We start from the raw sequence: 13,790 nt of genomic DNA on the forward strand, positions 1-13,790 counted from the left end.
TTTGTACAGTTCTTGCAATGTCTATCTGAGTGTAAAAAAAAAAAAAAAAGTTCTATAGGGCATTCTCAATACCTCCACCTCTATGCAAGGGCTAAGTAATGGAAAATCCTGTTCATTCCTAAACAGGACTGTTCCCTGCTGGGTCATACAAACTACCCCAAAGGGAGCCCTGGAGAAGGAGAGCAGGGCTCCTTCCCCCTGCTCAGGCATACACAGGCAGGTGCATTCTGCATCCTGTTGTGATTTTCTAGAGGGTTTAATGCATCTCTGTGTCTCTCTGCAGTTGGATTTGTTCCTTTCAAGCTCAGATCTGACGTGCAATTTTGCAACCATTAAGTACAACATTCCCTCACGCCCAATCCTGTTTCCTCAAAAGTCAGTGGGAGCAGAACATAGCTTTACTAATTAGTTTCTTGCCTTGTCTTATAATCGGTTTCTTGTACTATATTGCGTTACAAGGAGAGAATCCCACGTGGTGCCTAACACCGGATCCGTGAAGTTGCTGTAGGTGTCTGTGTTAGGTCATCTCACCAAAACTCGCGCACGTACAATACAGATATCTGCATATGAGCCTGCTTGCCCCAGTGAAAGTACAAGTATATAGCTTCTCCAATAAATGATGTCAAACTTCAAATTAGGCTCTCCTCAGAGAGTTTCTGCGTATACCCATGCTGCGTTCTCTCTAAATATGTTCTTTCCTGCTTACTGATGGCTTATGTGCTTACAGTCTATTCAAACATTAACTTTATTCTTCTCTCCAAATACTGTAGTTATTCACTTACACATCTGGAATGGATTTAAGCGAAGATTAGTCTGCTTTACTCCTTAGACTGCGATGTAATTCACAACATATTAGGTTGTATACATTTGCACAGATCATTTTTAATCAGATGCACAGCATGCTGTTCATATCCTTTTACTTTTTTATTATTTCTGATACTGTACTTCATCAAACTCAATTAGACCTGCCTACTTTCATCACTAGAAATGGTTTTCTTCAAGTATGGAATGGGGCTGTGATATGGTGCTTCATATCAAAGAGATATTCAACAGATACTACAATTCATATTCCCATTACTTTATGACTGTCACACAAAGTAGTTTATTTCCTTTCCCCAGTCACAAAAATCATACCATATTCTAGCTTCCTGCTGCCTGCTCCTATTGTTTCCTGTGTCTCCTCTATCACCTGTCACTCTAAGTTTCACTTCTCCATCCTCTTCAGTTTGGCACATATTAATTTCCTCTCCTCCACTGGACTCAGCCAGGTGGGTTACATTCAGCGCTCACACAAACAACAATCTTATTAGACAGTAGGTACATTCCTTGACTATTCCCCTAATCAGTTCACATTTACCTCTCTAAGAGCTTGAAAAATAAACAAGCAGATGGTGAAGTCAGTTAATTTTCCACAAGTGTGGCAGAAAATGAATCTTCAGGAAATGTTTTAGGTTGCATTTTTTTAACTCAAAATCAGCTGCTTGCCTTTGCTTATACTTTTTACCTTTTCTAGTACACTAGGGAGGTATAAACTATACACGATACAGAAGCACTGGCCCTTTGACACGTCCAATGCTGCTGTCTGACATGACAACGTAAACCATCTGTCTCTCACAGATGCAGTGTGTGGGGTTGTGGGGGTTAATACTGTATTCCCCTCCCACCCACCCCCACCCCCATTCGTGGTGTCTCTAATAGCTGCTGTCAATCACGCACCCTCCTCTTCCCCAGCTCTGGGGGAGATGCACATTTGAAATTCCTTGCTAGGTGGTATGGGAAAGGAAGGAACAGGCTTTAGCTGAAAGACAGACTGGCCAGATTATTTTTCATTGCAAACCTAATAAATTCACTTATTTGTCTGATCTTCACCTTTGCAAGGGACAGAACCCAGGCTGACTGTCAGGTATATCCAAGCCTGAGAAGAGGTGGGTACTGCTGCCTCCTGCTTGCCCCACTTTCTACATGGGCAGACCTGGGCTGAAAAAGCAGTGACTCCTCCCGCACAACTGTCCAGAGGACAGAGAAACTTGTGCCACTGAAAGGGCAGGTGAAGGTGATTTCACTCATAGCTCGGGTATGAAAAGGAAATCAAAAGCTACCCATGTCTGAGGCAGTTCACATAAACATGCTCCTGATTTCCCTGGCTTGCAAAGATGAAACCAAGGGTCATGAGAATGATTTAGGCAGAGGGGAACTAACAAACTTAGTGCATGAATGACCAACAAAGCAACAATTTAGATTTTGTTTATAGCTAGGGAATGCTCAAAAGAAGCTAAACCAAACATCCTCTTTCAGCTGGAGGGCCAAACGCATCATTGACTTGAGACTTTCAAAATCCAGAATGTTAAACCAAGGTTGGATCTGGCCTCCCATCTCTGATCATCCTGTCTATAAATCCTTGATAAAGTGTGTGTTAGTTTTATGGTACAGTCATAAAACCGCCAAATGTAGAAGTAAATGACCTCATACCAGCTATCTCTCTGCAGAGATTCACTTGGCAGATAGCCAAGAATTGATTGACACACATCTTACAGAACTAGAGTTAATTAATATGTCTACCAATTCCCAAATGGATCTCAGGAAGCGGAGAATCTGTTTAATGCAGTAAGCAATGACACACTGTGTGTGGTCAAGAGACAATCACTAATTGCCAAGAATGCATTCTGGAATAAAGCATTAAAGAATATGAAAAAAAAAAAACTTTCTACTTTGCAGCTCCTTTATCCCTTCAAACCCTTATGCTTAGAAGATTCAAAGACTCGTGTTTCAAATATCAAAAGACATTTTTATAGCTAAAAATGGTTCCCAGACTATAAAGTCAACACTCAAAAGCTCTGTTAATTTTTCTACAAGAAGAAATTCTGATTTTTAAATAACTGACTCCTCATTCATTTAACAATGATGTCTTTATTTTCAGGGAAATCTGCAAACCTGAATTGCAAAAGCGTAAGGTAACGTGAAAGAGTTGTTCTTCAAAGATCACAGAAGCTACAAGCAACAGAACTATGGATTTACCAGTAAAATATATCCATTAATTAGTGACTGCTGACAACACATCAAGAGCCTGGTGGTTAAACTGAAACAGTCCATTGAACAATACTCAGGTAAGCCAGACCGCAAACAAAGAGGTCTAATTCATGTTACATACTCATCTTAACAGGAAAATAAAAGATTGGTTTTTTTTCTGGAGAGAAGAAGTATTGAAACGGAGCACAGAGACATTCTAGTCAAATCAGAAAAAACAGCATAGTCATAGTCATGTTTTCTGTGAGAGATACTGTTCTTCACCAGGGAAGACCATGCTTATCTGTTCAGTTATGATCATCACTGACAAAACAGTACAAGAGCGACTGCAACACTAAGCAAAAATCAGCAAGCTACAGATTGAAAAAAAAATGGGGGAACAGAGAGAGGAAAAGTGATTTATTTTTCACTAGAAAGTAAAGAAACAAAACCTAGGTCACATGAAAAACTGTCAGTGTGTTAGGACAAATATGAGAAGTGGGATTTATGAATGCGTGACACTGTTTTGATTGCCAGTTGGGAGAAAGCTGCCACAGTGTCAGACTGTACTGACTGGTAGGAGACTAAAGGACAGAGCTGGCCCCAGAACAAACACACAGGCTGAGCCACGCCTCTTAGAGCTGGTAATTGTCCCGATGAAAGAGAGTACTTTAAACTTCCAGGTAAAATGGGATTACTCATATTTATTTAAGCCCCTGGGGGAAAAGATGCTATGTAGGGAAGAAAAGTAGAGATTCTGCTGTGATTTATCAATCAGCACGTCAGCACCTGATGCAGGAGCAGGTCTTACCAGGTCCACTCACTGAGCCACAGAACCTAGTGACAGTGCATTTTGGCAGGAAGAAATCATGGCTAAACACCAATACAGATTAAAAAGAGGAAAAAGAAAAATACTGTTTGAAGATAGTTTACCTCAGGATGGCTTCCAACTTCAATATAGGTGCAGACTGGATGAAAAGCCCCTGTTCCACAAGCATACAAGTGGGTTTGGTTGTAAGCCTTAAGCACCTTGATGAAATTAGCACATTCTCTCTGCAAAGAAAAGGGAAGAAAAAAAAATGTATCCACAGAGTTAATTCAGTGATGATGACTAATGGGAGCATATCTATGTTAAAGAAGTATGGCTGAATGAACAGATTTTAAAAGTGTGATCACTTCATGCTGTTTATAAGCTTGTTTACTGCTAAGGATTTAATAAATAGCCTGATTCAGGTTCTCATTTGAATATCTTTGGTTGCCATTTAATAAAGCATCCACCCCTGAAGAAAAGATTACACAAAAATGTCCCAATTTTTGTTCCAGACATGCTTCATCTTTGTAATTTATGCTATTGCTGTGTTTGTAAGACAAAACCCATTTATAGAAATGTGTCAGAATGAAATAATGAAGAAAAATGGACCAACTGTTTGCTTGTACTCAATTAAGCAACAATTAGAAGAAAGATGGGCCAGATGGAAGGAGTTGATGAAAAACAAATCATTGACATAACATTTCAAACAATAATATGAATGCTGCCTCACCCCCATTGTCTGTTTAGAGGACAGTTGTACAAAGATGAATGCATACGCTAAACTTTAATTCAATTATTGACAGCCTCTAGAATGCAAGTTTTGGAGTTTGTATTTTCTACCAAAGTAAATCATCCATCATGAGTAATTCTAGTTCTCAGCAATTAAAAACTTAACAGCGACATTAACAGTCCCTAGTACAAATATTAGCTGTTATCTATTAACAAAAATGTCATCATTAATGCCGAATGTTATTAAATTGAAATATCTAACCTGATAGTCAAGATGTCAAATTTTCCCATTTATTTATTATTTTTAATTCAATCAGGTCTAACAATGAAAAGAAATATCTCAATGCCTGTGAATCAGTTTAATGACACAATTAGAAACAATGGATTTCAAATAGGAGAAAAATAAGAACATTGAAATAAAGTAACCATTTCCAGTAAAGTTTGTGTTAAAAATGAAGAAAACTTTTCTATGCATATTTGCTGACTTTTTTGGCACAACACTCAGCTGTACCTCTCCAAGTGGACCAGGGCCCATGAAACACCGCCTGAGCTACCACCTCCACAGAAATCTCATTGACTGGCATCATTACCTGCATGCTAATTAAGCCATATACTCTCAAACACAAAATAACGGCCTTGCCAGGAAAATGCACGTGCGATTTGAGGCATGCCTTAGGCCACCTGAGGGAAGGGCAACAGACTTACATAGATAAAATACTGATTCCCAGGCTTACACAAAAGATTGTGCTAAAATGACATTGTTATTCCAATTTTATTGTTCATTTGCATAGCAGATAATGGCAATGTGTTAAAAAGAGCTCCCAGAGAAAAACAAACAGCATCTTACTATGTCTTGGCTTTCTGCTGATAACTTAAGTTATCTTTCCAACTGAGATGGGAGAGAAAAGAGAGATAGTTAAGGTAATTCAACAGGAAATTGAAAGAAATGGAGATGGATGGTTCTAGGGGTCTCTCTTAATTCCTTCCATTCTGACCTTTCTTAATAAAAACACACACAATTTCTGGTGCATACGTATTCTTCCTCCCACACATGTATAAACATGAGCATGCATTTATTACATGTGTGTGTATCCACAGACTGCTTTCCACTGTCACGGTGGTAGAGTACTAAGCAAACACATAACATAAATCATCAAAATTACATTGTATGTTTCAATATTTTTCTTAATGCTCTTTTCCTTTGTTCTTTTTAATAAAAGAAATATGGAAAAACCATGAAAGTGAGTCAATAATTAAATGCCTGCAAGAGTAAAAATGGGCAAATACTGCAAATTTATGTAACATGATTAAAAAAAGATCATGAAATAGATCCTATCTTAAATTCTGATATTTTGTGTTTCAGACAGAACATCTGACTTTGTCTCTTTGTAACTTAAAACTGACCAATGATTTGTGCATTATCAAAGAATTCAGAATTTTCTCACTTACAGTTGTATCTGGCCAAATTTAATCACACCACTGTTTCACTAGGACTGTGCTTTGCCTCATCTCGTTTGATGTATCGGTACTTAAAGAGTACTTTTGTGGTCTGCTACTATGCTTTAGTAAAGCCTTCAAAAACAGACTGCCCAAAGAATGTGAAATGTCAGAGGCCGGTGTGCACACACCTTTGCAAACTGCTGTGAGTACATGGGCTAGACCCCCAGGCAGTGTGAATCCAACCAGCCTGGGCTGATCTCAGAGGAGCTGTACGAACTGGCAATCCGCCACTTGTGTCTCTATATGCCCTCGCTAAATACTGTTCAGCTGCTTATCTATAAAATACAGCAAGACAGTATTAGATAACTAATACTTTAAAGATGAGATGGAAAACCCTCCTTAGTTTGGAGGCAGCCTTTGATTTCTACAGATGGAAATTAAGAAAAATTCTATCATCAGCTTCACTGAATTATTCCAGATTAGTATGGGCATGGAATTTAACTCTGTCATAACCATGTTTTGAGCTTCAGGTGTTCAGGATAGTAGCGTACTACATTAGTGCCAGTCAAGTTACTCTGGATTTGTATTTTTCCAAAAGCAGATTTGGCTTATTCACCCCTGCTTTTAAGTTCTCCTTAACTCCTTGTACAAGACAGTTTTTACCAGAAGTGTCTGAGAAATACACAGCCTAGTTAAACAATGGGGAAGGTAAATAGCTAAAGCAATAAACCCTTGACTGTGACAAATAAATGTGTATAACATTTAAATTTCCTAGTCCAGTTCAGACTGCTCTTACAGCTTCCTTGTGTTTTATAGTTGCATAAAGGAACCATTAACGACTATTCAGTAAATTCTCATACACCTCTCTGACAGATTAGGTTTCTTTATATATTTTACATGATTGTAAAAAATGAATAAAAAGGGGTATTAAACCACAATAGATGACATCAAAGTAAAGCTACAGTTCTGATTTAAGCCCTTGTCAACTCAGGAAGTTCAAAGTGAAGTTTCTGCCCTGCCTGGGAGACAGTGCTATTCTCCCTGGAACAACAGCAACAGGCGCATTGATTTCAATCCTGGAGCAATCAGATTCCCTCCTTTGTTTAATTACGCTCAAGTACAGCTGCACAGGTACAGTACCGTGTATGAAAATTTGTACTTGTGTGTTTCATATTCTGAACTTAGCGAGAGTTTGCTTTGTGGCAGTGAATATTAGGTTTCCCTGGTTCATGCGACTCTAGGACAAAAAAGCTTCCCACAAGTCTGTAACACACCAACTTCAACAGTTTTAATTTTATCAGACTATAAAGCTCAGCACACATGTATGGTAAAGAAGGTATTCTGATCAGGGAGTGTGTGTGTGTGTGTGTATCGGATGGAATTTGAGTCTGCCACTACATGAGACTTGGGTAACAGACTCCCATTTTCAGTCTCTGTTTCCCCATTCCTGCCTTCATGGCAAGGCTCCTACAACGGCATTCAGACGTCGCCGGTTGTGAAAGCTGGCAGACAGCTCTGCTGGTCCCGACACTGGTGGCTATGTCAACTTGACTACAAAGCGACTCCCCGACCCCCTTGGCTGGAGGCCTGGAATGACTTGGGTGTCTCCAACTGGGATTGTCCCACTTGGCAGCAGCATCTCCCCTTGCCAGACCCCCAGGCCAGCACTATATTGTCAGTGAGAAGGTCTGTGCCAGCAGATCAAGGCATTTCACAACATGATCTCAGAGTGTAAGGCACTGGAAAGAAGACAAAGACAACAAAAGAAATGTAGTATCTCAGTAACGTACAGCAGACAGGAGAAAATATCCACTAGAGGAAGAGGAAGTAACCCAGAGCCAGAAGCTGTAAGGAACAAATTGTCAGGGAATTTAAACACCATGAGTTCAGCCCCCCGGTACTTTTGTATTCAATTTCACTTTCCCCGGGAAAAGGATGTTGTTTAAAGGGGACATATGCTGGACATATCCCTACCCTTTGAATATTATTCTTCATCAAGTAAAAGAGCCAAAAGAAGAAAATTAGACTTTAAAAAAATTATTTTCCAGGTGGAAATCAGTTGTTTTTCTCATAGGTGAGGTAGTGTGGGAGTTTAAAATACTTTTAGCTTAACAATAGGAACTAAAATGAATGCAAGGTTTACGAATTTCTCCATAAGCAAGAAAATAGTACTTGGATGGGTTATGAAAATAAATCTTCAGGAAGAAGAGCACTGGAATCACCACAGTGAATCATTATAAATTCTTCCACCTAATAATACTGTTTACTACAATGGGCAACTTAATATTAAGAAACTTTTCTTGTCTGTATAAAGCTAAACACTGGTGTGTGCCCTAAAGCTTGAATTTGTATATACATAGGTACAGCAGAAAGCACAAGTGATTGCATATGGTACAGAATGATTGAGGTAGATATTCAAAGAGAAAATTAGAAAATGTAGGAGTTACTGCAGTCCTCAAAACCCTCATTCATTTATCTTGCCTACCCCTGGAGAGTATTAATCTTCATTTATATTTCAATAAATGGTATAAGGTTTCCCCAAGAGCTGTAGGTTCCGCCTCTGGTCTTGTACAAAAGTTTCTCTATCTCAAAATCCAAGTAGCTAATCCTGTACGTGATTGCCGAGACCTTTTAGCATAGTCTGTAAGGTCTTTCTGTCCTGACAGAGAAAACTTCTTTAGATAGCTACTTTTTTGGATTTGTTTTTACTGCTGGATCTGGTTCTGCAAACAGTCTTTCGATGGCACGATTGCCAATATCCTCCAAAGCATGGCCAAATAAATGGTTAATGCCATGTTCTGGCTCTGCCATGTATGGAGGCTGAAGGACGCATCCCAAAAGTGGGGCACAATCCAGTTCATTTCTCTGCTGAACGAGTGATGGACCATATCCCTCACCAGAGGACAAACAGACTCTACAGGTTTTCCTGGGGTTAGTTTGGTCTCTAAAGACACAGAGACATCCAACTGAAGCCACGCTACAGGATTTAAAGGTTCATTTGGCCACCTGGAGGGAACAGTGCCCCAGAAGTTTACTGGACACTCCTAAGTGAGAAAAAGGTTTTGACTTCAGGTACTTTATAGATTTGCACACTTTCTGTAAGCTTGACTGAGGAGCTTATGGGGTTCAGATCCTCAGCTTCACGCTGCCAGTTTATTGAAACAAAAGAGGCTGAAACCATTTGCATCATGCTAGGGTAATGCAGCCACAGCACCAACCTCAATGCAAATTCTGCTGTAGTAAACTCCTATTTGCAGAACAAGTTAAGAAATTATTAGACTGTCACGTTCAGAGTGTGAATTAAAGTAAAAAATTCCCAGTGTGTCTGAAAAGAGATCTTAACTCTGCATTTCAATTCCAAATATTATACACTATGTGTACAGGCAGAGGGCCTGTCTTGAAGAGAAGATAAAGTGTTAATTAAGTTTTCCAGAAGGGCGTCCACTATATGAAGATCAATATGTCTGACTTACTAACCAAACACACACATTTGTTTTTTAAGAGTTTTCTAATATTTATATATCAAATTGATAGAATGGCTTATGCAGAGAGAGATTAGCTGAAAAAATAAATTGCAAAGAAAATGCCTGCAACCAAGAGCATAGGAACCAAATGCAAAAAGGCTGAAAAACAAACACTACAGATATGTAACACTGATTAGGCTGTTATGCAGACTTTTCCCGGACAGTTACAAAAATAAAGTCCATCCATCTGTCAAAACATCTGCTCCACATACGAAATTTAAACAGAATTTAGGTGGATTTTATGAGTTTCCAGTAATTATCTCTCCTCCAGAAGCCTGGAATTTACATCCTTCAATCTGGATTACTGATGCAGCAAATAGTTTTTAATGACGTCTTTTCAAGTGGAAGTTAAAGGGTAAGTCCCTGTGACCAACTAATATCCAGATTTTTCTCCTTATTTTAAGCAAGCTGTTTCATTTTTTTTAACCAACATTGACGTCCATACTGCTTCTCAGATATTACAGCAAATGCAAATAGCCAGATTATGCAGGGCAATAAGCAGAAGGCTAAAAATCCATTACAGTATCATTAGTTTCAACAGTTTTTTGCTGATTTAATCCAGATAAGGATCAGACCCTGTAACATATTCTTCCTTTATATCAGCCTTCCCACATAACCAAGTGATTAAAAAATCAGAAGGTTTTGTCTAAACTGGATGGACAAGGGGATTTAAAGCTATCATCTAACAGCTGGACAAACAAAATAAATACATGTTTTGTCTTTCAAACCAAAATGGATGGACAATTTCCACATAAAGTCCCATGCATAAGTTTAATTAATATGTTTACTTTTTTTTCTTCTTCTTCTGTCCATTTAGTTGAATTCTCAAGTGATGAGGTCAGGGATATCCATGGAGAGTAAGTAATCCCTGCTATTACTGCTGCCATTCAATTTTATCACACTTAGTCGGTGAGCTTTTTAACTTCTCTCTTGTGCTAGTGGGCTACTGCCATCTGCGATCAGTTCGGTCTGTATTGGCTAGGCATCTTTTTCAGCATGCAGCAGCAAAATTTCAAGGAAATATTTCTGGAGTGTTAGTGCAATAAATATATGTGTCATTGCCATGTACAGAGATGATCAATTCTCAGCTAGATCCTGCAAAAACTTCAGTGTGGAAGCATGTGCAAGGAGGTCCTCTTCAGGGTGAGCTCTACGTGGCATGTGCTTTCACAGGTCTTGCTGCTTGTTTGCAAGTTCTCATAAAATGCAGCAACATTATTTAAAAATTATTAGTTTCCCTCTTTCTATTACAGTAGAATAATATTGGTCAAAGAACACAGTCTGCTTAAACAGGCCCAGAACAGGCAGGGAACAAAGCAAATTAGTCCAGTCCTGTTAAAATGCAATGATCCTTTAAAATCTTATTTTATTGGAGCAAGATAGTTGGTAACACTGCTGCAAAGCTATCGAGCGAAGTGCTGCATTGGCAATACTGGAGATCCCTGAGTACTGGGAGCTTTGTACATGCTCTACTGCGTGGGGGAATTACGCCTGGCACAGATACTCCATGAGATAACCTTCCAGCTGAACCTGTATAGGCAGGTGCACGATTTTAGAGCGGGGGAGGCCAGATGGCATGAAAACATCTGCATACTATGACTTATTACTGCGTACCCCTTGCAGCTGGGGTCAATAACATCATTTCCATCCCTGTTTTGTAACTACTGTAACTTGCAATTAGCAGGATCAATCGCTTTACAGTCCTGCCCTCTGAAAAGGAGCTAGTCTGCAGTGCTGAGTAAGGTAAGCAGCTGAAGCACTGGGGTCCGTGCTATAGAAAGGGATTTCTATTTACTTACTTCTTGGAGATTACATCCCTATCAGTCAAAGCCTTATAAACAGTATGTATTGCATTACACATTTACACGCACAAATCAATATAAACCTAGAATATGTCTGGGTAACTGAAATACCTAGTCTCTTATCAATCTATGTTATTTTATGGACTGAATTCTAATTGCACTTGGCTTCCCACCTCAGAGCTTTGAAAAACCTGACAAACCTCCAGGTTCGATGGCCCTTATATTGGATCATGATCTGGAGGACTTGATCCTCCTGAAGATGTCAGAAATGACACTACTCTTAGGCAGTGACCACTGCCAACCTTGCAGAGAAACGAATGATTAATTCCATATCTAGATTTTCCTTTGCTGTCAAGATGTCCCCTGAGAAATTTCAGACTGAAGGTGCTGATGAGAGCTGATGAGACAATTTTGGTTACTTAGTACAGCTTACTGTAATTCCAGTTATCTTTCCGATTAAGTTATGCCTATTATCTGTCTGATTTTTTGATATGACAAGAGTTCATGAGAATATTTAAAATGTATAATTTACTCAAGTTGCAGGGTCTGCATGAATTTAAACCATTAATGCATCAAGACACGAAAAAAGAAGCTGACAAAGAATATGAAAAAAAAAGCCACTGAATAAATGCAGATACATCCCAATTCTTTCAAGCCACAAAAACTGCATGCCATATTAGCCAACAGCTGTACTGTCAGCACTCCTGCACAGCAGACAGAAAGCTCCTCTGGTTCTTCCTTTGTGTTAGGGAGGGTGAAACACACCCTGTCTCCCTGTCTGTCTACTTGCTTACTTGCGAAGTTGGTAGTCACTGCTGGTACTTGGTCGTCTGGCCCAGATTTTACCACTAAGGTTAAGCATGGAGGTAGCTAAGCCAGGTGGGACAGTCCTTAGGGTCTGTTCTGCAGTCAGTCTTAAACCAGAAGCCTTTTAGAAGTCACTAGAAGCCGTGCTTTAAAGATGCCTCCCTTGACTACAAACCTGAACACACTGGGCCTTGAAATCTTTGTTATTAGCACTAACCATCTAAACTAGCGATCTTAGGAAGCAAAATTTCTCCGATTTTTTTCTTCCTTCAGTGTGTTCAAGTGACAAGACTTGTCGCCATTCCTTAAATCTCCATTCAGCAGATGCAGATAATTGTCCTGAACCTGCGGACAGCTAGAAAGATGTCAAGAGAAGGCTGCAGCACTAAATACCTGATTTAATGACCAACTCATTTTTTTGTACATCTGGTTAATGCGTAGTTAACAAGGCAAAACAAAGACTTTTGTGGATGGAGTCCAGCAAACAAGTGGGTTTTCAGGATTTTGCAGCCACAGCATGATTGTGGAACATTAAACCTTTCCATGAGTGTTAGCAAGCTACGTTTATCTTCAATTAGTATGTTTTTCAGTAGTATGCACTTCCTATAGCACAGAATGAATTCATTTAACAAACAGAAGAGTATTTCAGGAGTAGCTCAAAACAATGGGAAGCCTTGAGGTCAAGCAGAAGCCAATTCTTTCCTGACCACAACTTTAAAACAAAATTGGTTTTGCTCTGTAGAGTAAACCTGTCCCGTATTTTTCACATGGCTTTATTAGCAAAGAAAATAACTATACTGTTGGGTTTCAGCTCAAGCAGTCTCACTAAGCCCAGCAGCAAATGAAGTTGCAACCACAGTCTAGATCTAAAGACTCTCTCTCGTCTATCTCTTCTATCTGGGTGGGGTAATCACCTGTCTCCTGAAGAAATCAGATTATGCTCTACCTGCCTTTCCGAATAGGATCAACACCTGCTAATCAGGTTGTCAAGCCTGTTACAGGCACACAGAGCGCTCAGACTCTGTACCAGTCAGCCTGCCTTTATTCAGTGTATTTTAGGTGTATCCTGTAATAACTTCTGCTCACAGCCACCTAAGATAAATATGCTCAAAAATTCTGTGTCGAAAGTGAATGTAAAACCATGAAGTGTTGAAAGGAAGCAAAAGACTGTTGCACCTATAAGGGATAGTTGCTTAGCAATATGTGTGCCTGTAAATAGACATACTCTGTGAGCTGGACTATGAAGTTATATGCGCCTCACTGTGTGAATCTGGAAATTCATGTGTGGATATTAAACTGTTTTGACACTGCAGAGAGATGCTGAACAGAAAACCTTAAGTGACAGAATCTTAAAATTCTCACTCAGTAAAAATTTGGCACCAAAATGAAATTGTTGAAATGAGTTTTCTGAGCTTTTTTTCAGACTTTTTTGTTAGGTTGGTTTTATAAGGGGTTTTTTTTGGTGGTGTTTTTAATGTTCACAATACATGTATAGTAACTTAAAGGTTTGGAAGATGTTAATTGGGAAGGAATTACATAACAGAAAAGAGATCAATAGATTATTGATCCAACACAGCTCACATCACCCAGGCAGAAAAGGAGAAAGAACAAACACAAAAACTAATAGAAAGAGAGAAAGATACAGATTCTCCTTTTATTTACTGTTCTTTTCTT

The 13,790-nt window shown here is 39.2% G+C and overlaps 1 protein-coding gene across 1 annotated transcript in view; it reads right to left on the reverse strand.

The window, feature by feature from the left end:
* LOC104489797 (semaphorin-3A-like) overlaps positions 1–13,790 on the reverse strand; it is a gene marked incomplete at its 3' end in the record, with an annotated part of 109,394 nt that overhangs the window by 36,589 nt on the left and 59,015 nt on the right. Inside the window, exon 4 of the mRNA XM_010132000.1 lies at positions 3,937–4,056. Coding sequence (XP_010130302.1) covers positions 3,937–4,056 — 120 coding nt within the window. The remainder of the gene's footprint in view (positions 1–3,936; positions 4,057–13,790) is intronic.

The sequence above is a fragment of the Buceros rhinoceros genome, unplaced genomic scaffold, assembly GCF_000710305.1.
Source record: "Buceros rhinoceros silvestris isolate BGI_N320 unplaced genomic scaffold, ASM71030v1 scaffold7292, whole genome shotgun sequence".
NCBI lineage: Eukaryota > Metazoa > Chordata > Aves > Bucerotiformes > Bucerotidae > Buceros > Buceros rhinoceros.